Source organism: Moschus berezovskii, chromosome 14, assembly GCF_049115385.1.
Source record: "Moschus berezovskii isolate FMDL1 chromosome 14, NW_MosBer_1.0, whole genome shotgun sequence".
Taxonomy (NCBI): domain Eukaryota; kingdom Metazoa; phylum Chordata; class Mammalia; order Artiodactyla; family Moschidae; genus Moschus; species Moschus berezovskii.
Window position 1 is genome coordinate 33,309,056 of NC_142473.1, and position 22,902 is coordinate 33,331,957.

Consider the following 22,902-nt stretch of genomic DNA (forward strand, 5'->3'; position numbering starts at 1 on the left):
GAGCTGCTCTGCTTTACAAATGCATTTACCTATCAGTGAAATGAGCATAAGGGCACCTGCCTCATAAGAGAGTTAAGTGAAGTAACACATGCAGAGCAAAGCATTTACCAGTGTTCTTCGGTCCTGACAGGTTCTCAGTAAATGGCAGATCTTGCCCGATTACCACTTGGTCTGCTTCAGTCTGTTTGGACTGACCCCAGATTTAGTATAGCTCCCTTCTTCCCTCCCTTCTCTCTTATGTCTTGCTCTTAATGGTGCTAGTTAAAGGCCTCCTCTTTCAGGAAGGCCTCCTGGGATAAACACGGCTCATTTCCACTAGCCCCCACCCTTCTCTCTCACTTAGTATCTTTTCATTCCCTTTTAGCACAAGATTGTTGAGCCAGGCACTACACTAAGCCCTGTTGGGGATATGGAGACAGAAAAGATGCTGACTCTGTCCTTGGATCAGACAGCTGGGGCAGGATGGTGGTGTTGAGAGATACATATTCACTGGTAGCAGTAATCCAAGGAAAATGGTGATATGAAATAATTTGAGCCTATAGCAAGGAGCAGAGAAATTGAGTGATAATCAGGGGAGATGTTGCAGAGAAGGTAGTGTTAGGTCTGGTCTTGGAGGAGAAGTAAGCTCCCAATGGGTGGAGAAGACAGGACAGCATTCCTGGTAAAAGGCACCGTATAAGAAAGGCTCGGGAGTGTACACCCAAATGGCTGATGGTACAACAGGGCCAAGCTGAGGGCATGCCAAGGGCTCAGGGTGGGAGGGAGGCTGGAAAGTAGGTCCAGGTCCAGGAACCCTTGAGTGCCTACTGAGGGGTTTGTGCTTTATCCTGTGAGTAGTGAGGAGTTGCTGAAAGATTTTGAAAAGAGTGATCTACCTTTATTCATGGATTTAGAGAAAATTATGCACATATATTCTGGGCTTTCCTGGTGACTCAGATGTAAAGAATCTGCCTACAAGGCAGGAGATACGGGTTCGATCCTTGGGTCAGGAAGATCCCCTGGAGAAGGGAACGGCAACCCACTCCAGTATTCTTGCCTGGAGAATTCCATGGACAGAGGAGCCTGGTGGGCTACGGTCCATGGGGTCGCGAAGAGTCGGACACAACTGAGCAACTAACACACATTCCAAAAAGGCTAGAAAATCCAGGCAAACAAACGAATGAACCTCAAAGGAAGCTGTTTGTGGGGTGGATCAGAAAGGTGAGAGACTGGAAACAAGGGGCTGGTGAAAAAAGTCGAGGCTGGGAAAGCAGAGGGCCTGGCTTGGCGTGGTGGCAGTGGATTGGGGGAATGGGGTCTGGTGGAGGACCATTCAGCATCCCCAGGATTCAGGACCTGTTGACTTTGGGGGTGGGGGGATGAGGGGTTTGGGAACTTCATTTCTGGCCAGTATGCCTGGTGGCCCATGGCTCCCTGGTTGAGGGGTGAGAGAAGGAGCTGACCACAGCACCTGCATTTTCTGGGGGTGAAAGGCTGAGCGGAAGTGCTGGTTGATGCCCTTCACCCAAGCCCAGGGCCTCTGGGCAGGAGAGATAGCCAGACCTCACCTTGGGCTGCCTCACCCATTGTTCCCATCCTCTCCAGGAGCGCCTGGTGGTCCTGGACAGTCAGGCTGGGCAGATCCGGTCCCAGGCTGTGCAGGAGTCTGAACGCCTAGCCCGGGATAAGAATGCTGCCCTGCAGCTGCTGCAGAAGGTAGCCCCTGTCAGACTGGGAGTGAGGGGGGAGGAGGGCCGGGGCGGGGTTGGGGGAGTGGGAGGTGAATGCAGGGTGCTGGGTGGAGACTGGCCAGCGATCCCCCTTTATTTGGGGCTCCTTGCTTCATTCCCATTCCTGATTCTGCCGCTTTGGACTTGCAGGAGAAGGAGAAACTGGCTATGCTGGAAAGAAGATACCACTCGCTCACAGGCGGCCGGCCTTTCCCAAAGACCACGTCCACCCTCAAAGAGGTAACGTGGTTGGGTCAGCCCCAGCCTTGTGAGCCCAAGGGTCTCCTGGGAGGCTCTGGAGAAACATGTGGCACCTTCGCCCCAGGGGCTGAGCTCTAGTGTGGGGACATTTTCCTGAACTGGAGAGATGTAGCAGGAATGGCCCTGAGGTCTGGGATCGGATCCTCCATGGCTGCCAGCTTCTGCTTTTCAGCTACCTCTCTGGCTCCCAGGAGCCTACTGATCTTACTGTTTTGGGTGACTGCGTATATCTGGGGGATTCAGGAGGCGTGGGTGGGGAAGATGACAGGTCAGGATGGGGCCAGACAGACCCAACTTGAGGGGAAGTGTACGGATCTCGGGGTCCTGATCTTGGATTTCCCTGGGCTTCTGTCTGGAGCTGGGCTGTGGGCTCAGACGTGGGCATTGAGGCTCCTTCAGCCATTCTTTCCTGAGTCTTTGCATGCCTGGCGTGTGAGGTCCCACCAGGACATGCCCTGTTTTCTGCCTCATTGCACAAGCAAGTTAGGCCTCAGGTGGGGTGGCTGGGCTGAGTGTGAGGGGTGAGGCCTCTCACCCATGCCCTCTCTGTAGGCTGACCTGCTCATCTCCGAGTCCTCAGAGGTGGGGCTGGGGACAGCAGCTCTGGGCCCCTTTCCAGAGTCTTCTCAGGCTGGGGCCTCTTCTGTTCCCTTAACCCCACCTGCTTCCACTCAGCTCTGCCTCAAAGCTCAAGAGGTAATCACAGCTCACTGCTTGTCTGCCTGCTTGATGATCTTCTGCCCTCGACTCCTCCCACTGGCCACGCTGAAGGGCAAGTGGCAGTAATCCTTTGTCTGGCCAGAGTTTGTGGTTCCATAGGTGCCTGGGCAGCTCATGCAAAAATCAGAACATCAATTTGCATATCAATTTGCATATATTCAGCATGCCATTCATCAGTTCCCACAACACACTGGACCTTCCAGCTCATTTTCCTGTTCTGTGACCCCTGGAGGACAGTCTTCCTCTGGAGCTAGGCCAGGGTGGGCTCCCCTGGGAGGGGCAGGCTTAGGATCCTGGGCTTCGATTCCGCATGCGTTTTGGGTGCCTGCTGTGTCCCCCAGACCTGGATGAACTCGGGATCCTAAGGATGTGCTCAGGGAATACGCCAGTGCCTGTCCTTCCAACCCCCGATCCACCGTGTGAGCATCTTTCCGAGTCCTAGCCTTTGCACAGTGTGCCTGTTTATCTGCCTGGGCTTTCAGCTGCTCGCTGCTCAGGTCTCTTTCTCAGGGCCCACCTTGCTCAGGCCCTCGTGGTGCCTCCAGAGGACCCATGGGAATGGTGTGGCTGGTGCTCAGTAGTGCATGTGTGTGCCCCACTGGGGATGCCCAAGGTGTTGGAGACAGAAGGGTTCTCTGGGAGCTGGGTACTGATCCCTGGTGGGCTCGTGACTTCTTCACCTACCCCTCACCCAAGGCAAACCCAGGAATGGGTGATCAGGGGGACCATTCAGGGCCCATCCAGGCCCTGCGGCAGGGCCTGGATGTCAGGGCAGCCTCATAAGTGGAGGTCAAGAAGAGCCTTCCCTGGAAGTCCCAGTGGTCAGGACTCTCGATGCCGAGGCTGTGGCTCTGGATTCAGTCCCTGTCAGGGAACTAATATCCCACAAGCTGTGCAGTGTGGAAAAAAAAAAGACTTCAGATAGTTCTGCCTGCCCTTTCTGCCCTCCCCCCAACCCCCCTGACACCCCTCTGTGGCCACAGCGAGCTCCCCACCCCTGCCTTGGATCTTGTGTGGAATGGAGTGCTGGCTCTTTGGCGTGAAGTGTGGTGACTGGTGCCTGGTGGAGTCCTGTTAACCTGTTCTCTGCCCATCCCTCCCTCACACCGGGCACCCTAGGAGTATGTGAGCCTGGCAGAGGTTCTCCACCTGTGCTCCCGCTTGGACCCCCATGCTTCTGCCACTTCCCCCAGCGCGCTCGCTCAGCCCCTGCCCAACAGTGAGGTACCTGCCACCGAGTGAGCCCACCTGTGCCCACGGGCCTGCTCGTGGGTGCCCTCCATTGCCCCAGGGTGTGGGGCAGGGGGTGGGCAGCAGGGTCTGTTTTCAGCAGTGACGGAGAAGGGCCGCTGGCATAAGGGGAATTGGGAGCGGTTCCCTCTCTTGCTTTCTCAGCTCCTGAGGGCTCGAGGAGGGAAGGCCTTCCGCTCCAGTGTGAGGGCCTCCTGCTGAGAGGGCCTGGCTTTCCCGGGCTCTGCAGGCCTCCCTGGCTCCATGCATGCGTCTTACCCTTGGGCAGGGCCACCTCTTGGGTTCCAGTCCCATTAATCTCTTGTATTCCCTCCCGTGTCTGGCCTTCCCCCAAGTACGTGACGCTTGAGCAGCTAAAAGCGATGTGGGGCACCTCACCAGTGCCCATGGCCCCCGCGCCGGGCCTGCCTCCCTGGGCCCCTGCCTCCCAGGACCTGGTTCCCACCACCTGCCTTCCTCTCGCGCTGCCCTCTTCCTCCTCCTTCGCTTCTGTCACGCCTTCACCCCAGGTTGGTGGTCTGTGTCCCCGCCGCCCATGCAGCCCTCGCGGCGTGGCTCTGTCTGTGTGTGCTCCCCCCCACGCAGTGGTGTCTCCGCCCTCGGCCGGCCCCAGGGGAGCGCTGTGTGCCGGGCGGGCTGCGGCCGGCTGGCATCGTGGTTGGCGTAGTCCGTGTCTGTGGTCTGGGAGCTGTGCCCTGTTTCTCTTTGCCTTCAGCGCATTCATGGCAACTGTGTTCTCACTGTGTTTTCTTCTCTTTATGCTCTCCTTTCTCCCATCCTCCCCGTTTCCCTTGCCTTCATGTCTCCCTGATAATGGCCTGCCTTTACCCTTCCTCCGACCTTCCCTCCCTCCTCCTCTCTCTGCTCCCCTGTTTCTTGATTTCCTGACCTTTTCCTCTCCGTCCTTGCCCCCCACCCCCGTCCCCTGTCCTTCTCCCCTGTGCCCCCTCCAGATGGAGAAGCTGCTGCTCCCCGCGGTAGACTTAGAGCAGTGGTACCAGGAGCTGATGGCCGGGCTGGGGACGGGCCCCGCTGCCGCCTCCCCTCGCTCCTCCCCCCCGCCTCTGCCCGCCAAAGCTTCCCGCCAGCTGCAGGTAACCCCTCCCTCACTGCCCAGGCCTGCTCCTCTCGGCTCTGGGTACCTCCTGCCGACCCTTCAGCCACGCAGATGGTAGGGGACTAATCCAGCCAGTGCAGCAGGGGCCCCTGGACCCCGAGCGGGAAGTGAGGGTCCCCTTGAGGGTGGCCGTCCTGGCCCTCGGGGCATGGAGGGCCAGCCTCCCGAATCTGAGGGTGATGTGCTGGACGGTCCGACGGAAGGGGCCTTGGGGAGCAGCAGTGCCTCGTGCGGCACTCAACAAGCCCACTCTGTCCTGGGCGGCTCTCACCCCGGAGCTTCTCGCTCAGTCCTCACACGCTCCTGAGCCTGTTGCCCCTGGCACTTGTGTGTCCTAGGAGAGTCGCCGGACTTTGTTCTCTGGGTCTCCCCAGGGATGACTCTCAGGGGCAGGAGAGAGTGGGTCAGAGACTCTCAGGTGACCGCCCTGAGTTCATGCCCTGGACTCAGAGTCGCCATGAGGGGCCTGGGTCTACTGTAGCCCCAAGCAAGCTGCTGACCGTGGTGTGGGGCAGGGTATTCGGACAGACTTCTGCCCCCGGTTCCACTCCAGTGACTGGCCGTGGTGCCTGATCAGCCCCTGCCCCCGCCCACTCAAGATTCACCCCAGAGTGAAGACAGGGCGCCTTGAAGACTGATCTCAGCTAAAATCCCACGTCCCTTTGGGAGTCATTGGCGCGGCCTTTCCACTTTGTGCCCAGCTGGGTTGAGGTTTTTACATGTTTTGATTCACGTCATCTCTACCACCGGCCTTTGAGGTAGATAACGAGACCTGTCATTTCACAGATCAAACACTTGGGCCCAGAGCAGATAAGTAATCTCTCCAAGGTCACACAGCTAGGAAGTGGCAGGGGCAACACGGAGAGTCAGGGTTCCTGACTCCACAGATCATGTCACCAAAGACAGCGCTGAGGGGGAGGCTGGCGGTTATTTAGTCTAGCCCTGCCTCCTCCTCCTGTAGATAAGGAGGCCGAGGCCCAGAGTGGGGAGGTGCATGGCCCAAGGTCACCTCGCTTGTTAGTTGGCAGAGCTGGGACCAGAGGGAGCCCTGGCCTCCAGTCGTCCTACTGTAAAACTCGGCCCGTCGGTGTGAACTCCTCACGTGGGTCGATTTATACGGTCCTTTCTACGACCCAAAGAGGAACAGCCTGGAAAGGAGACTTGGCAGCCTCCAGGAATGTCTGCCCACTGGGCTGGACCCGGAGGCTCCGTGCTGTGGTCAGCGAGAGACCGAGGCCTCAGGGGCCTGGCGCTGGGCACCTTGGATCCCAGCCTGCTCAGTGCCGTGGGAGTGGTGGCCGGTGGGGGAGCCGGAGTTCCCTTAGCAGATGCCACCTCCCCCTCCAGGTTTACCGCTCCAAGATGGACGGCGAGGCCACCAGCCCCCTGCCCCGCACCCGCAGTGGGCCGCTCCATTCCTCCTCTGGCTCGTCTTCCTCCTCCTCCCAGCTCAGCGTGGCTACCTTGGGCCGCAGCCCCTCACCCAAGGTCTGAGAGCAGTGGGTGGGCTGCGTGTGGCGCAGGGTGGGGGTGGTGGTGGTGGTTGGGGGGCGGGTTTGGAGATGGCCACACTGGGGAGGGACCGCAGCTACCCACGAAGCCTTGTGGGTGGGCGTGTCTCCTGAGCCTCAGGTCAGTGCCCCGTTTCCCCCGCTGCAGAGCACTCTGCTCGCCCAGAACGGCACCAGCAGCCTTCCTCGCAACCTGGCAGCCACACTGCAGGACATCGAGACCAAGCGCCAGCTGGCCCTGCAGCAGAAGGGTGAGTGGCCGCCGTGCCAGCCCACTTGCTGTCCCAGGGGCCCTGGACCTCCGCCACGCCCTGTCACCCTAGCTTATCCATGCCCACACCCTTCCCAGGATGTGTCCCCTTTACGTGGGGAGCAAAAGGGATCTGGACTAGACACCTAAAGAAGACAGACTCCTGGAGGTTTATCCAAAGGCTAATGGGCGGGGGACTAAGGGTAGCTGGGCTATGGCATCTTTCCTAGAGAGCCCAGCAAGTAAGGGGAGTGCTTGTTGACCTGAGTAGGACTAGACATTGCCCTGTCTGGAGGCAGGGGGTTGGACTTGACGACCTCCAGGAGTGCTTCCCTCACATGTTAGTTCGCGGGAACACCCAGGAGTGCTGGTTGCTCGTGTGCATTTTGGTTGTTTCGAAAGCCCATGTCTGTGCCTCTCTCTCCTCTCATCCCCTCTGTGTCTCTGCCCTGCCCTCTGCCCGGGGCCCCCCCACTCCAGTCGAGTCGCTTCCTGCCGAGCCCCTCCCAACTGACGACCCAGCAGGTAGAGCGTTGGTCACCGAGGGCATTGCTTTGGCCAGGCAACCCCCGCCCGGGCCTCCGCATGATGGATTCTGCCCAGGCCCCCTCTGCCCGCGGGCACGACCCCCAGGCTGAGCTGGGCTGGGGTGTCGGGTTGGCCTCACGAGCGCTCCTCTGCCGCAGCGGAGCTCCGCCTGTCTCCCCTCCCTCCTGTCCTGCGTGCTCCTGCTTCTGCATCGCAGCGGCGTGTGCACTGCCGTGGGTGCTCGGGCTGCCGGCACCCCTCCCTCCTCCCAGCAGCAGGTTGGGAGCATGCGCCCTGCCCACCTGTTCAGGCCTGGGTTGTGAGCTGGAGCCACCGGGCCATCATTCCGCTGGGGCGCCCCCTGGCAGGTTCAGGGCCCGTGTGGACTCAGCATGCGGTCAGGATGCAGAGGCCGGCCCGCACGGCTGTGGCCAGTTGTGCAGGCGATGAAGTCAGGGCAGCCGGACCCAGAGCTGTGGGGGCTTTGGGGAAGCTGGTGGGGGGCGAGGCGGCTGCTCTGTGTTACCTCTCCCCGCTCGCCACCTCCCTCCGTCTGTAGTGCTGCCAGCGTCCTCCCTGGCTGGGTGGGGTGCCCACTGTGACATCCCCCGTCCCCTCCCACGCAGGGCAGCAGGTGATTGAGGAGCAGCGGCGGCGGCTGGCGGAGCTGAAGCAGAAGGCAGCGGCTGAGGCGCAGTGCCAGTGGGACGCCCTGCACGGGGCGGCGCCCTTTCCCACTGGGCCCACGGGCTTCCCGCCGCTCATGCACCACTCCATCCTGCACCACCTGCCGGCCTCGCGGGAGCGAGGCGAGGAGGGTGAGCATGCCTACGACACGCTGAGCCTGGAGAGCTCCGACAGCATGGAGACCAGCATCTCCACGGGGGGCAACTCAGTCTGCTCCCCCGACAACATGTCCAGGTACCCGGCCCCGGCCGCCAATGGGCGCAACCTCTGTCCTCCCCACATGGAGGCCTCCACCTCCACCGGCTGCCTCCTCCCCCCTTCCCTCCCCAGCGCCAGCGGCCTGGACATGGGGAAGATTGAGGAAATGGAGAAGATGCTGAAAGAAGCTCATGCGGAGAAGAGCCGACTGATGGAGTCGAGGGTGAGGCAGACCTGGGCCCTGGGGCTGCCCTCTGCCCGCCGGGGCCTCCGTCCCTCCCAAGGCCCCTTCCCCACATTGTTCTCGCCACAGTCCCTTGAGGAAGAGAGTGTTTTCCAAGCCTGGGTTCCTCAAGTGGGGGATCGGGAGGCTTGGCGAGATGACAGGTTTCACAGCCCTTAAGGAAAGGGGAGGGAGCACAGTAACCATTGTCCAGCTGTGAGTTTCCTGCACGGGAACTTCCAGTCTTTGTGTGTTCGCTTCTGGGGACCTTTGGCCACCAAGAAAGTTTTGATGCCTGTCTACCTGAGCGCCAGGTCACTCCTTTTGGAGACGGTTGGGAACTGGGGCTTGAAGGATGAGGACAGAGAGAAGGCAGATATTCAAGCCAGAGCAGAGGTGTTGGCTGCGGGCATGTCACGTTCCCCACCCGTGGACCTGGGGCTGGGACACAGCCAGGCTGGGGAAACTATGCCCAGGGAGGAGCTGAATAAAGACTCTCCCGAAGACGTTCGGTCTCTATTATCCGGGGCGCTCTGTGTGTCTGGAGATGAGAGTGGGGCCCCGGGAGCAGGAGACCAACTGGAAAAGAAGGCCTCTTAATCTTAAACTCCCTTGAAAGGAGGGCACATTTGCAAACATCTCTTGGCAAAAGGAGATTCTTCTAAATTTTGAGCTGGGAAGAAATGGTAAATGGGAGTTAGTAATGTGAAGGTTGTTACCGGTGTTGAAGACATAAAACATCACCTGTGTAGACCTGTGTGCTCTTTATTTAATGATTTGTTTTAATGGCTTAAAATCTTTTGATAATGGCTTTCATAAGTTTTTTTTTTTTCCATAAAATTTGAAGATCAACTGTGAATATTTGGAGTTTCAAAGGGCCTTCACTAGTGATTAGGACAGGATTGCTGAATCCATTCGATGTCAGAAAAAGTTGTTTTGATAACCCATGTCCTAGGAATTCAGATACAGATTTTAAAAGACCCTCCCCTTTTACTTTAGTTGAGTGCTTCCATCCTGCCAGCATCGGTGATGGACATTTACCTACACGATTGCTTTTAATTTTCCCTACAGTCCAAAGGAGTAGGTACTCTTGGCCGCGTCTTATGGAGAAGGGAACTAGGCTTAGGGAGTTTGTCAGGGTCTGGAATTCACAGTGGTGGTAGAACCAGGGTTTGAAGGCAGAGTGGTCTCACTTTAAGGCATTCACCCTTGTCCGCACGGTCCCTGGAGAGGAGGGTGGGCTTGGAGGACCGTGGCCCCTCAAACCAGGCTGCCCTCTCAGGTGGGTGTCTCCTGTAGCTCTGGCCCGGCCCGAGGAGGGGTTGGGGGGCCTTGGAGGTAAGAGGGCAGCCGTGGGCACTGAGCCCCAGCCTTGGGTGCAGGAACGTGAGATGGAGCTGAGGCGGCAGGCCCTGGAGGAGGAGCGGAGGCGGCGGGAGCAGGTTGAACGGAGGCTGCAGAGCGAGAGCGCCCGGAGGCAGCAGCTCGTGGAGAAGGAGGTCAAGATGCGGGAGAAGCAGTTCTCGCAGGTGAGAGGGTGGGGAGCTGGGGTGGGGCTGTGGAGGGGTCTGGATAGCCCAGGATACCCGTGCTGGGCGGGGGAGCCTGTTCTCTCCAGGAAGTTTGCCCAAGCAGGATTCTACCCGGGACTTGCTTGGCCCCAAAGAACAGGACCAACTCAGGTCTGTTCAGGCCAGTGTGTGTGTGTGTGTGTGTGTGTGTGTGTGTGGATCAGGTTGTGGGGGTGTGGCAGGCCACCCTGTAGAGACGAGGGTCTGCGCAGGCCTTCCAGAGGTGGGAGGTGTGTTTGGATCGGGGGGCTCCCCTCAGCCTCTCTCAGGGGCCTCGTGGGTCTGCCCTGTGTCCCTTCCCGCATCCCCATGCCCTCCTGTGCGGAGTGCTTGGTGTCCATCCTGGCCTCACTCCACCGGACCTTTCGGCTCCAGGCCCCACTGCCAGCAGCTGAACTCATCCTGACTTGCAGTTTGCATCTCCAAAAGAGAATTGTACCAGCTTCTCCCTGGGACAAGAACCCCATCCTTACACAGAATCCAACCTGGGGATTTCATTACCCGGGAGCCTTGAGCAGAGGAGTTGAAGGCAGAAGGAGAGATCTACCTGCAGGAAAATGCAGGAAAATCTACCTGCATTTCCAGTCCCAGATCCTGGGCCCCTGGGAGAGCCCATGAGACTCGGACAGGCTGTCCCTTCCTGTGGGGTCTCCATGGGCCTCCCCAGCGGTGGGGGGTCCTACCCCGCAGTGACCGGTGATCATAGTGCCTTGATTTCCTAATGATGCAGCGACATAAATTCTAAGGAGTAGATTGTCTGGTTTGAGAATTCAGAAATAATGAGAAACTCCGGGAGTTTCACCTCGGTGCTTGGAATCGTCGTATGCCTAGTTTCCCTTTCCTGTCTCTGGTCTCTTGGGGACTCATCTTCTCTACCCCCTGCCCTGGGGCTCAGGTGGGGCTGCAGAGGCCACCAGCTTTGGGGAGGCCAGTGGAGTCGGTTCATCATTTCTGGGGACCTCCGAAAAGTTGAACGTTTTGTTTCTTCTTTAAATAATCTGTGGTGTTTCCTTTTCGTGCCATTCTAACATTCTTCCTAGAAATGAAGAGTAGGAAAAAAATTCCTGTTGACTGAAAATTCTAGATAAGTATCAGAAATTTTGAGGTGGAACAAACCTCAGAGATTCTCTAGTTCAAAGATCTTGTTTACACATGAGGACCCAAATAAAGCCCCTCCGGGAAGACCAGGCTTCGTACTGGGCTTTTCTTCCGAGACTGCATTCTTTTGCTTTGTTGCATTCAGGACAGGAGGGGCAGGGACAGGACAGGGGCAGCTGTGTCTTGGAAACTGAGACATAGAGCCATTCAGAAATTTGCTCAAGCCTGGGTGGAATCAACACAGGCGCACCAGGTCCCTGCTTGGGCCAGAGCCCTATGAAACCAGAGTGACAGAGTAGGGGTTCAGGACTGAAGCCGAGGGACCTGGAAAAGGGAATGACAGGAGAGGGAACAGCCCCAACTCATCCTGCTCTCTGTTCCCAGGCACGACCCCTGACCCGTTACCTGCCAATCCGGAAGGAAGACTTTGACCTGAAGACCCACATTGAGTCGTCAGGCCACGGCGTGGATACCTGTCTGCACGTGGTGCTCAGCAGCAAGGTACAGGCACGTGGGGTTCCGGGGGGCATAGTGGGAACCCCACGGTCAGAGGCCCTCCTGGGTCCTCAGAATAGTGGCCTCAGCTCCTGCCCTAATACCAGTGGTCTCTGTCCCGGGACAGGTGGGCTGGCTTGAAGAGATGCTAGGGACAGCCCCGTTGTGAATATAGGCACAGGTGATGGGCTGACATTGTTGCTCAGGGAAGAAGGTGTAAGGGGCTGTGCATTTGGGTCCTGCCTCACCCCTGCCTCCTACCAGGTCTGCCGTGGCTACTTGGTCAAGATGGGCGGCAAGATCAAGTCATGGAAGAAGCGCTGGTTTGTCTTTGACCGGCTCAAGCGCACCCTTTCCTATTACGTGGGTGAGTTCCCCCTAGACTGCCCCAGAGCTGGGACCCCTGGGCTCTGTCACCCAGAAGCTTCCAAGTGGGGGCCAGGGCCTTGAGCTGGGTCTTGTTCTCCTCTCCCTGAAAATGTACAAGGTGTACCTGTGTCCTTTGCTTTGTTCACCGATTCATTTTTTTTCCAACAGTGTTACTGAGCATCTAATAAGTCCCAGGCAGTATCTTAGGCTCTGATGATAAGCAAGGGGGCCAAAACCCTCTCCCCTGGAGCCTGTTGCTGGGACTCACACAGTGAACAAAGAATGATGGGGGTGCTGTAGGGGACCCCAGATGCTGTGGGTGCACGGAGTCCTGTGGATCCCTCTTGGGCAAGTTCCCACAGAGACTCCGAGATAAGCAGCTGAGCAGTGCCCAGGGGGCAACACTCCCCAACCGTCCTGCTTTCTCAGCGCTCTGCACCCAGCCTCCAGCTTGGTTTCCCAGCCCTGGAGTTCCCTTTGGACAGTTCCCACTTGGAGGCTATATCATAGCCTCGTCAGGACAGGCTGGGCTGTGCTGGAGAAGCAGCCCCATCCTAAGGTCTCAGGAGCTCAGAACCAAAGTTCTTCTTACTCCTGATCTGTGTCCATGTTCGTCGTGGTCGGTGGGGGTCTGCCCCATGTCGATTCTTTCTCTGCTTCAGAGCGTGCCCTTCTGGAACGCTGCTGGCTGCAGGGGCAGAGGGTAAAGAGCAATGTGATTGGGTTTGCACTGGGTTAAATTCCCCAGCTGGAGTCTGTCCCCAAGTCACTAGCAGGCCTGTTCAGCTGGCCCCACCCAACCACAAAGCCAAGAGAGCCGTCCTGCTCAGAGCCAGGAAGGAGAGGGCCGGAAGTGTGTGGTGCTGGAGTCATGCGGCCTGGAGCACCCAACTTCCCCCGCTTACCTGGTCCCCAGCCAAATGCCATCTCTTCCAGGAAGCCCTCCCCACCCACCTGGGCCCTGGGTGTGGGGAGGCATGCGGGTGTCTCCATGTTTCCACCTAGGCTGGGAACGGACTTTGTCAGGCCTGGGAGGACAACTCCATCTTAGGCATGCTGAGGTTGAAGTGCCCGTGGGGCATCCAAGGGTATGAGAAGGGTCAGGGTTAGAGGCAGAGTGAAGGTCGAGGCGGTGGGAATAATAATAATGATGATGGTAGCAGATCATACTTACTGCACACGTGTATGAGCCAGATGCTGTGCTCAGCCCTCCACATGTATCATCTCATTTAATCGTCATAATAATCTTGTGAAGCAAGCACTGTTTTTACACCTCTTTTACGATGAGGAAAATTAAGCACAGAGAGATTAAATAACTTGCCTAAGGTCTCTCAGCAGCTGAGAGGCAGAGCTAAGACTCAGCTTGGACAGTTAGACTTCAGAGAAGAGGGAGAGACAGAGGTGCACCCCAGCGCAGGGCCACCCTTGTGAGGGAGAAGGAAAAGGAGGCTGCAGTAAAGCAAGGTGCAGGAGGAGGGAAGTCACAGGCCAGGTGCTGAGCTGAAGCTTGGCATGTGTGACCTTCCTTCATGTCTATGAAACCAACGGGGGAGGGGAGGGAGGGGCAGAAATGGTGAAGGCAGAGGAGTGGATGTGTGCCTGCCAGCAGGGGGTGTCATGAAATAAAAAAGTATCATTTACAGAAGAAATTGAGACATTATGGTGATGATGGATGCTCCAGAAAGGCCAAGGGTAATGTGCACCCAAAGGCCATTCGATTCAACGATTGGATCTTGATGAGAGAATGGTTTCCACTGTGTGCTGGGGCGGGAGCCAGATTGCACAAAATCCATCGAGGATAGGTGGGCGGTGAGGAAGCGGAGGCAGGAATGTGTTACTATTTCCAGTGAAGGAAAAGCCAGGAGAGAACAGAATGCTGCCGTTCTCCCTGGCCTTCCTGGATCCTGCTCCCTCCTCCTCCGTGAAACCCCTCCATTCTACAGGGTCCACATCAGAACGCACCTCTGTGAAGCCCCACCTCACTGGGAGTGGTTCCTGCCCTCCTCCGGGTAACTCCGGCCTTACACAGGGTCCCTCTGCCATATGACATCAGCCTTGGGGCATAATGATGTCGTGACAGATCCACATGTATTGTGCCAGACACTGTGCTGAACCCTTCGAGTGTGTCCTCTCACTTAACGCTCGTGACCACCGGTGACCTGTGACTTTGGAGTCCTAATCATACCTAAGTCACACAGCTAAGTGGATGTGTGTCTGTGCTTTCTTCCCCGCTAAATCGTGGGCTCCTAAGAGAAGGATCTCTGACTTCTTTGGATCCCAGTTCCTTGAACTCCTTTATTCTACATCGATTGAGGACCTGCTAGGCACGTAGCAGTCCAGATTGGAGGAGCTTGACTTCTAAACAGATCAAGGAGGGTTCATTAATGTTTTATTGTAGTTGTTCAGTCACTAAGTCGTGTCTTACTCTTTGTGACTCCATGGACTGCAGCACGCAAGGCTTCCCTGTCTTTCACTATCTCCTGGAGTTTGCTCAAATTCATGTCCATTGAGTCGGTGATGTTATCTAACCTTTTCATCCTCCGCCGCCCTCTTCTCCTATTGCCTTCAATCCTTCCCAGCATCAGGGTCTTTTCCAGTGAGTCGGCTCTTCGTATCAGGTGGCCAAAGAATTGGGAGTTTTAGCTTCAGCATCAGTCCTTCCAATGAGCATTCAGGGTTGATTTCCTTTAGGATTGACTGGTTTGATCTCTTTGCTGTCCAAGGGACTCTCAAGAGTCTTCTTCAACACCACAATTTGAAAGCATCAGTTCCTCAGCACTCAGCCTTCTTTATGGTCCAACTCTCACATCCATACATGACTCCTGGACTACACAGACCTTTGTTGGCAAAGTGATGTCTCCGCTTTTTAATATGCTGTCTAGGTTTGCCATAGCTTTTCTTCCAAGGAGCAAGCATCTTTTAATTTCCTGGCTGCAGTCACCATCTGCAGCGATTTTGGAGCCCAAGAAAATAAAATCTGTCACTGTTTCCACTTTTTCTCTGTCTGTTTGCCATGAAGTGATGGGACCAGATGCCATAATCTAGTTTTTTGAATGTTGCCATTTTTAAAACAATTTTATTAATTTATTTATTTTTGTGCTGGGTCTTCGATGCTGCATGGGTTTTCCTTTGATTGCAACAAGCAGGGGCTACTTGCAACTTCTAGGGGCTACTAGAAGTTGCACGGACTTATTGTGGTGACTTCTCTTGTGGAGCATGGGCTCTAGAGCTCCCAACTTCAGTAGTTGTGGCTCGCAGGCTCTAGAGCACAGGCTCTGGTTAGTTGTGGTCCAAGGGTTTAGTTGCTTTGCGGCGTGTGAAATCTTCCCAGACCAGGGATCAAACCCGTGTTTCCAGCACTGGCAGGCGGATTCTTTACCACTGAGACACCAGAGAAGCCCTGAATGTTGAGTTTTAAGCCAGCTTTTTCACTGTCTTCTTTCACCTTCAGCAAGAGGCTCTTTAGTTCCTCTTCACTTTCTGCCATTAGGATGGTATCATCTACATATCTGAGGTTGTTGATATTTCTCCCGGCAGTCTTGATTCCAGCATGTGATTCAACCAGCCTGGCATTCTGCCTACGTACTCTGCATATAAATTAAATAAGCAGTGTGACAATATATAGCTTTGTCATACTCCTTTCCCAATTTTGAGCCAGTCCATTGTTCCATGTCTGGTTCTGTCACTTCTTGATCTGCATGCAGGTTTCTCAGGAGACAGGTAAGGTGGTCTGCTATTCCCATTTCCTTAAGAATTTCCTACAGTTTGTTGTGATCCACACAGTCAAAGGCTTTAGTGTAGTCAATGAAGTAGAAGTTTTTCTGGAATTCCCTAGCTTTCTCTATGATCCAGCGAATATTGGCAATTTGATTTCTGGTTCCTCTGCCTTTTCTAAACCCAGCTTTTACATCTGAAAGTTCTCAGTTCACAGACTGCTGAAGCCTAACTTGCAGGATTTTGAGCATTACTGTACTGGCATGTGAAATGAGTACAGTTGTGCTGTAGTTTGAACATTCTTTGTCATTGCCCTTCTCTGGGATTGGAATGAAAACCTTGTCCAATCCTGTGGCCACTGCTGAGTTTTTTTAAATTTGCTGGCATATTGAGTACAGCACTTTAACAGCATCATCTTTGAGAATTTTAAATAGCTCAACTGGAATTCCATCACCTCCACTAGCTTTGTTTGTAGTAATGCTTCCTAAGGCCCACTTGACTTCACGCTCTAGGATGTCTGCTCTAGGTGAGTGACCACACCATTGTGGTTATCCAGGTCATTAAGATATTAAGTTCAGTTCAGTTGCTCAGCCGTGTCCAACTCTTTGGGACCCCATGAACTGCAGCACACAAGGCCTCCCTGTTCATCACCAACTCCCAGAGTCCACCCAAACCCATGTCCATCGAGTCAGTGATGCCATCCAACCATCTCATCCTCTGTCATCCCCTTCTCCTCCTGCCCTCAATCTTTCCCAGCATCAGGGTCTTTTCCAATGAGTCAGCTCTTCGTATCAGGTGGCCAAAGTATTGGAGTTTCAGCATCAACATCAGTCCTTCCAATGAACACCCAGGACTGATCTCCTTTAGGATTGACTGGTTGGATCTCCTTGCAGTCCAAGGGACTCTCAAGAGTCTTCTCCAACACCACAGTTCAAAAGCATCAATTCTTCAGCGCTCAGCTTTCTTCACAGTCCAACTCTCACATCCATACATCAGTTCAGTTCAGTTCAGTCGCTCAGTCATGTCCGCACCATAGTTCAAAAGCATCAATTCTTTGGCGATCAGCTGTCTTCACAGTCCAACTCTCACATTCATACATGACCATTGGAAAAACCATAGCCTTGACTAGACGGACCTTTGTTGGCAAAGTAATGTCTCTGCTTTCTAATATGCTATCTAGGTTGGTCATAACTTTCCTTCCAAGGAGTAAGCGTCTTTTAATTTCATGGCTGCAGTCACTATCTGCAGTGATTTTAGAGCCCCAAAAAATAAAGTCTGACACTGTTTCCACTGTTTCCCCATCTATTTCCCATGAAGTGATGGGACCGGATGCCATGATCTTTGTTTTCTGAATGTTGAGCTTCAAGCCAACCTTTTCACTCTCCTCTTTCACTTTCATCAAGAGGCTCTTTAGTTCCTCTTCACTTTCTGCCGTAAGGGTGGTGTCATCTGCATATCTGAGGTTATTGATATGTCTCCTGGCAGTCTCGATTCTAGCTTGTGCTTCCTCCAGCCCAGCATTCCTCATGATGTACTCTGCATATAAGTTAAATAAGCAGGGTGACAATATCCAGCCTTGACGTACTCCTTTTCCTATTTGGAAGCAGTCTGTTGTTCCCTGTCCAGTTCTAACTGTTGCTTCCTCACCTGCATACAGGTTTCTCAAGAGGTCGGTCAGGTGGTCTGGGATTCCCATCTCTTTCAGAATTTTAATGTTTACTTATTTGACTGTGCCAAGTCTTGGTTGCAGCATTTTTTAGTTATAGCGTGTAGGATCTTATTTCCCTGACCAGGGATCAAACCTGGGGCCCCTGCATGGGAAGCTCAGAGTCTTAGCCAGTAGATCACCAGGGAAGGGAAGTCTCCTAAAGGAAGATTCAGATTCAGCACTGTAAGTTCTGTACAGAGGAACACCCGCGCTGCGGGAGCATGGGGGAGCACAACTGGGCACTGTAGTGGGGACATTTGCAGCAGGTGTTGAAGGTGACTTAGGAGTTTGCTAAGGGAATGTGTTGGAGGCCATTCCAGTGTCGGCAGAGTGGGGTGATAAGGGCCTGCGAGAAGCTCAGCCTGGCCAGAGGAACCGGGGTTGGTGCAGGGGAGGGAAGTGAGGCAAGGCCGGAGGGATGTGTTGGCACCGGCCTGTCGGGGACCTTTGCCAAAGCCAAGGAGGCAGCAGGTTCCAGTGAGGGAGCTGGCAGAGAAGCCCGTGAGCTGAGGCAGCAGGATTTGATTTGCTGTAGGAAGCTCGCCCCTCGGCACCAGGGCAGGGAGTTAAGGGACGGGGGTGGGAAGGGGCGGGTGAGGAGGCGGCAGCCCGACCCAGGACCCCTGCCTCAGGCCTGAAATGATGGAGATGGGAGAGGGTGGTGCTGCCACCTGAGTTTAGTGACTCGGGCTCACTGCCCAGAGCTGTGGTGCTGCTCGGTGTCCGCCCCCAGATGGGGTGGCCAGGCCTGTGCTTGCCCTTGCCAGTGCCCCATCCCTGCCACCCCAGCGGTCCTCTGCTCTGCGGGTTCACCCACCTCCTTCCTGGCACCCCGGCCTCCAGATGCTGATTGCTGCCTTCCATGTTTTTACTGTTTGAGTTGAATAGATAAATGCATTCATGTCGTTCAAAACTCAAAACACATAAAAAGATTTAAACTGAGAACTACACCCCTTCTGACTACAGGTAACTACGTTTATTAATCTCCTGTGTATCCTCCTAGAGTTTCTTTAAGGGAATATAAACATATGCAAACATGTGCTCTTACTCCTTTTCTTGGGTCATGAAGATCCCCTGGAGAAGGGAATGACAACCCACTGCAATATTCTTGGGACTTCCCTGGTGACTCAGATGGTAAAGAATCTGCCTGCAATTCAGGACACCTGGGCTCGATCCCTAGGTTGGGGAGATCTCCTGGAGAAAGGAATGGCAACCCACTCCAGTATTCTTGCCTGGAGAATCCCATGGACAGAGGAGCCTGGCAGGCTACAGTCCGTGGGGTTGCAGAGAGTTGGACATGAGTGAGTGACTAACATTTTTCTTACACAAAAGGTAGCACCCAATACGCTCCTTGTTTTCCTGCTATGTTATCTTAGAGGTCTTTCTGTCTCAAATATATCAATGTCTAGATGTTGATATCCAGATGTATTTTATAGATTTTTTAAAAATATTTTTTCTAATTTATCTAAGAACTTTATTTTTGGTCATGGATTATTTGAAGTGTGTTGTTTGTTTTTTAAATATTTATTTGGCTTCAGTTCAGTTCAGCCGCTCAGTCGTGTCCGACTCTCTGCGACCCCATGAATCACAGCACGCCAGGCCTCCCTGTCCACCACCAACTCCCGGAGTTCACTCAAACTCATGTCCATCGAGTCGGTGATGCCATCCAGCCATCTCATTCTCTGTCGTCCCCTTCTCCTCCCGCCCCCAACCTTTCCCAGCATCAGAGTCTTTTCCAGTGAGTCAACTCGTCACATAAGGTGGCCAAAGTATGGCAGCTTCAGCTTTAGCATCAGTCCTTCCAATGAACACCCAGGATTGATCTCCTTTAGAATGGACTGGTTGGATCTCCTTGCAGTACAAGGGACTCTCAAGAGTTATTTGGCTTCACTGGGTCTTAATTGTGGCGTGGGGGATCTTGTTCCCCACCAGGGGTCGAACCTGGGCTCGTTGGGAGCATTGGGAGCACAGAATCTTCACACTGGACCACCAAGGAAGTCTTTGTAGATTTATTTCCGAATGTGTATGTCAAGATACTCGTTGTTCTGTTAAATAGCTAGGTGTATTTCATCACATGGCACACTCTGCTTAGCCGCCTCCACCTGATGGACACTTGGGTTGTTTCTAATCTTTTATGACTAATTACTGCCATGGTGAATCTTGTAAATGTTTTCTTTTGTACATGTGTGGGGCTTCCCTGGTGGCTCAGTTGGTAAAGAATCTGCCTGCAATGCTGGAGACCCCGGTTCAATTCCTGGGTTGGGAAGATCCCCTGGAGAGGGGATAGGCTACCCACTCCAGCATTCTTGGGCTTCCCTTGTGCCTCAGCTGATTAAAGAATCCCCTTGCAATGCGGGAGACCTGGGTTTGATCCCTGGGTTGGGAAGATCACCTGGAGAAGGGCAAGGCTACCCACTCCAGTATTCTGGCCTGGAGAATTCCATGGACTGTATAGTCCACGGGGTCGCAAAGAGTCGGACAGAACTGACTTTCACAGAGAGAGGTACATGTGTAAGATAAATTTTCCAAGTGCTGAAACTGGCTCAAAGGGCAAACACCTTTCTAACTTTGGTCGAAGAAGCCAAGTCATTCCGAGAGGCTACCGATTTATATCCCCTGTCAGGTTTATCATTCTGCCCGTCTCCCCACGGAGGTGTCACAAGTGTGCTGCGTGTCTTGCATTTACTTTTGCTGCTCTGATAGGTGAGCAGTGGTGTCTCAGTGGAGCTCCGATCTGCCGCCTCTGTCATTCTAGGCAAGAACACTGATGCAGAATCTGGGCTCTGTTCAGAGTCCCGGGAGTCACCCTGTTTCCTGGGTGGGACATTCCATGTCTGCGGAGCTTGACCTAAAGCACCACAGACCTCCTGAACCCAGCCCGCCTTCCTTTGCAGACAAGCATGAGACGAAGCTGAAGGGGGTCATCTACTTCCAGGCCATCGAGGAGGTGTACTATGATCACCTGCGCAGTGCCGCCAAGGTGCGGGCCAGCCCCGGGCGAGGGAGGGCCGCGGGGCTCTGGGGGTGGAGGCCTCCAGCCTGCCCACTTCAGAGGCTCGGACCCATTCCTCGTTCTCTTGTAAACTTTCTCTTCCTCTCTCCATCTCCCAGAAGAGGTTTCTGAGCTTCACTATGGTGACTGAGGTACCCCTCCCCACACACCTCTAACCAGAACTACTGCGTATTAACGCCTCCGGGACCCCCCTGGCCCCTGACCCTTCCTTGACTCTCCCCTAAGTCCCTCCCCTCCCCGCAGGCCTGAGTGTGGAGTGCAGTGGGTGCAGAGAGCAGGGAGCCCCTGTGAGCTTGAGGGAGCTCGCTGGCCTCCCAGTCCTGAGATGCCAGCAGGCTGTCTCCCTCTGTGGGGGCGGGCAGTGCAGCGGGGAGGCTGCAGGGGGAGTGGGGGACCCTCAGAGATAAGGTCTGAGCGAGAGGAATTATGAACAGGAGCTATGGGAGGCTGGGGCTGTTTGCTTCCTGAGCAGCTTGGCCTCCTTCCCGCCAGGCCAGCGATGCCTGCTCCAGTCCTCATCTCTGCTCTGCTGGGGTCCTTGTGCCCAGCACCCCGCTCGCAGCTTTTTCCATCTGTTCCTTTCTTACTGGGAGGGGACTCTGGTCGTCCCTTTGCATCTGATTCTTTTGGTATTCTCTTGTGCCTGAGGACGCCAAGGAACAGTGTCTTCACCTGGCAGGGTATGGCCCCGTTGAGGTCCACAGACTGCCCCAGATGTGAGGAGGGGACATCCCAACCTGGGATGGTGGGGCCTGGGCTCCAGGCCTATGGAAGACTCAGGGTGTCCTGGAAACAGAGAAGAAGGGTGACTGGCGAGACGGGTGTAAGATGCTTCGGGCTGGGCTTCGGCGGTGGGCCTGGCTCAGACCTTCCTCTCTCCCTCTGCAGAGCCCGAACCCGGCCCTCACCTTCTGCGTGAAGACCCACGACCGGCTGTACTACATGGTGGCCCCCTCTGCAGAGGCCATGCGCATCTGGATGGACGTCATTGTCACGGGGGCAGAGGGTTACACTCAGTTCATGAACTGACTGAATGGGGCCCCCTGGACCCAGGACCCATGCCCAGCCTCCTGCTGCCCCGCCTGCCTCCGGACAGGGAGTCGCGCCCTGGGCTCCCAGAGACCCTGAAGGGCAGAGCACGACTGGGGCTTTTGTACAAGAAGAGACTCTGTAATGTTCTGAAAGGAGCTCATCCTGTGAGCTTCTGAGCTCTGGCCCCCCCCAAAAAACCAGCCAGGAGATAAAAGTTGAGGAGGGGGCTTTGCTGCCTCCTGGGAGCCCAGAACTTGCAATAGCCTGTTAGGACCCTGCCCTGGGGCCCACCCAGGCCGAGGCGCCGTCACAGAAGGGGCCCCCCGCTCTGACCTGGCACCTGCGCGCCCTGCCTGTGTTCTCTTTTCTAAAGGACACGTTATGGTACCAGAATCTGCCAAAGATCCCCTCTTGCCTCAGCCCCCGTTGCAGGGGCCTTGGGGGCTGAGTAGCACCACATCCAGAGTGGGGTGACAGCTCAGGCGGTGTAATTCTCAAACCCCGCTGTAGCCCATTTCTTGTGCCACATTTGTATTTTTTATGGTTTTGCTCAAGGACCAGAGACCGAGTGTCATCCTTGAGGCCCCAGCCCTAGCCCCTTTTTGCAGACCCATCATCACGGTCACCACAGTGACTGCTTCATCACCATGGTTACGTACTAATTGCCATGGCTCTGTGGCTCAGCCCATTGCTTCAGCTGTGGGCCCATCTGAGGGTACGTGCCATCATCTCTCCAGCCCAGGCCCTTGGGCATCTCCTGCTGGGGATGGGGGAAGGGACTGAACACCTTCACACTGCCCGCTGCCTGTGTCTCCAGGCCCTGATACACAGCCTGCTGGCTCCCCCGTCCAGCCCTCCCCCTTCCACTCGTGCCTTGCTTAGAGCCAGAAGGGACGAAGCCGGGAACTGGAGGCCAGAGGAGGAGCCATCGGATGGGAGAAAGAGCTAGAAGGGCCATCCTCGGGGTTCTGGTATATGGCTGAGTTTCTGATGGACAGAGGGCTGTTCAGATGCTCCCTGGAGGAAGTCTTGAGCAGGAGGGGGAGCCCGAGGGTCTGGTTGCCCTCCTCTCAGAATGGGGATGAAATAAATAGCAGAGGCCCAGGCCTCCAGGTGTCTGGGCTCAGCCCTTTGCGCCTTAACACTAAACCCACCTCCCTGTCCCCCTTCCCAGCCCTGGACCATGGTTGCCAGGCCTGGGCTGGATGTTTTTCAGTATTTGTAAACATCTCAGCAGAACAATAAAGCATTTGGACTATGTGTTTGTGAGGCCTGGTTGTAAGTGGCGTGGGGTTGGGGTTTGTGGGAAAGGAGACTAGGTCTGATCCATGGTGCAGCATTTCCACCTTATTAAATGTTCCAGGAGGGACCCAGGGCCCAACCATGACCTCCAGGTCCTTGCCCTGCCCCCACTCCGCTATGACCAAGGACTGGGCTGGGGGAGGGG

General features: G+C 55.2%; 1 protein-coding gene across 1 annotated transcript in view; it reads left to right on the top strand.

Moving 5' to 3' along the window:
• The window catches only part of PHLDB1 (pleckstrin homology like domain family B member 1), a 49,934-nt gene extending 27,219 nt beyond the window's left edge, over positions 1–22,715 (top strand). The window contains 14 exon segments of the mRNA XM_088842969.1: positions 1,585–1,695; positions 1,860–1,949; positions 2,523–2,666; positions 4,895–5,035; positions 6,406–6,546; positions 6,718–6,820; positions 7,300–7,344; positions 7,974–8,268; positions 8,365–8,455; positions 9,838–9,984; positions 11,509–11,625; positions 11,884–11,986; positions 20,305–20,390; positions 21,312–22,715. Coding sequence (XP_088699095.1) covers positions 1,585–1,695; positions 1,860–1,949; positions 2,523–2,666; positions 4,895–5,035; positions 6,406–6,546; positions 6,718–6,820; positions 7,300–7,344; positions 7,974–8,268; positions 8,365–8,455; positions 9,838–9,984; positions 11,509–11,625; positions 11,884–11,986; positions 20,305–20,390; positions 21,312–21,452 — 1,755 coding nt within the window. The 3' untranslated portion in view covers positions 21,453–22,715.
• The last annotated feature ends 187 nt before the right edge of the window (positions 22,716–22,902 follow it).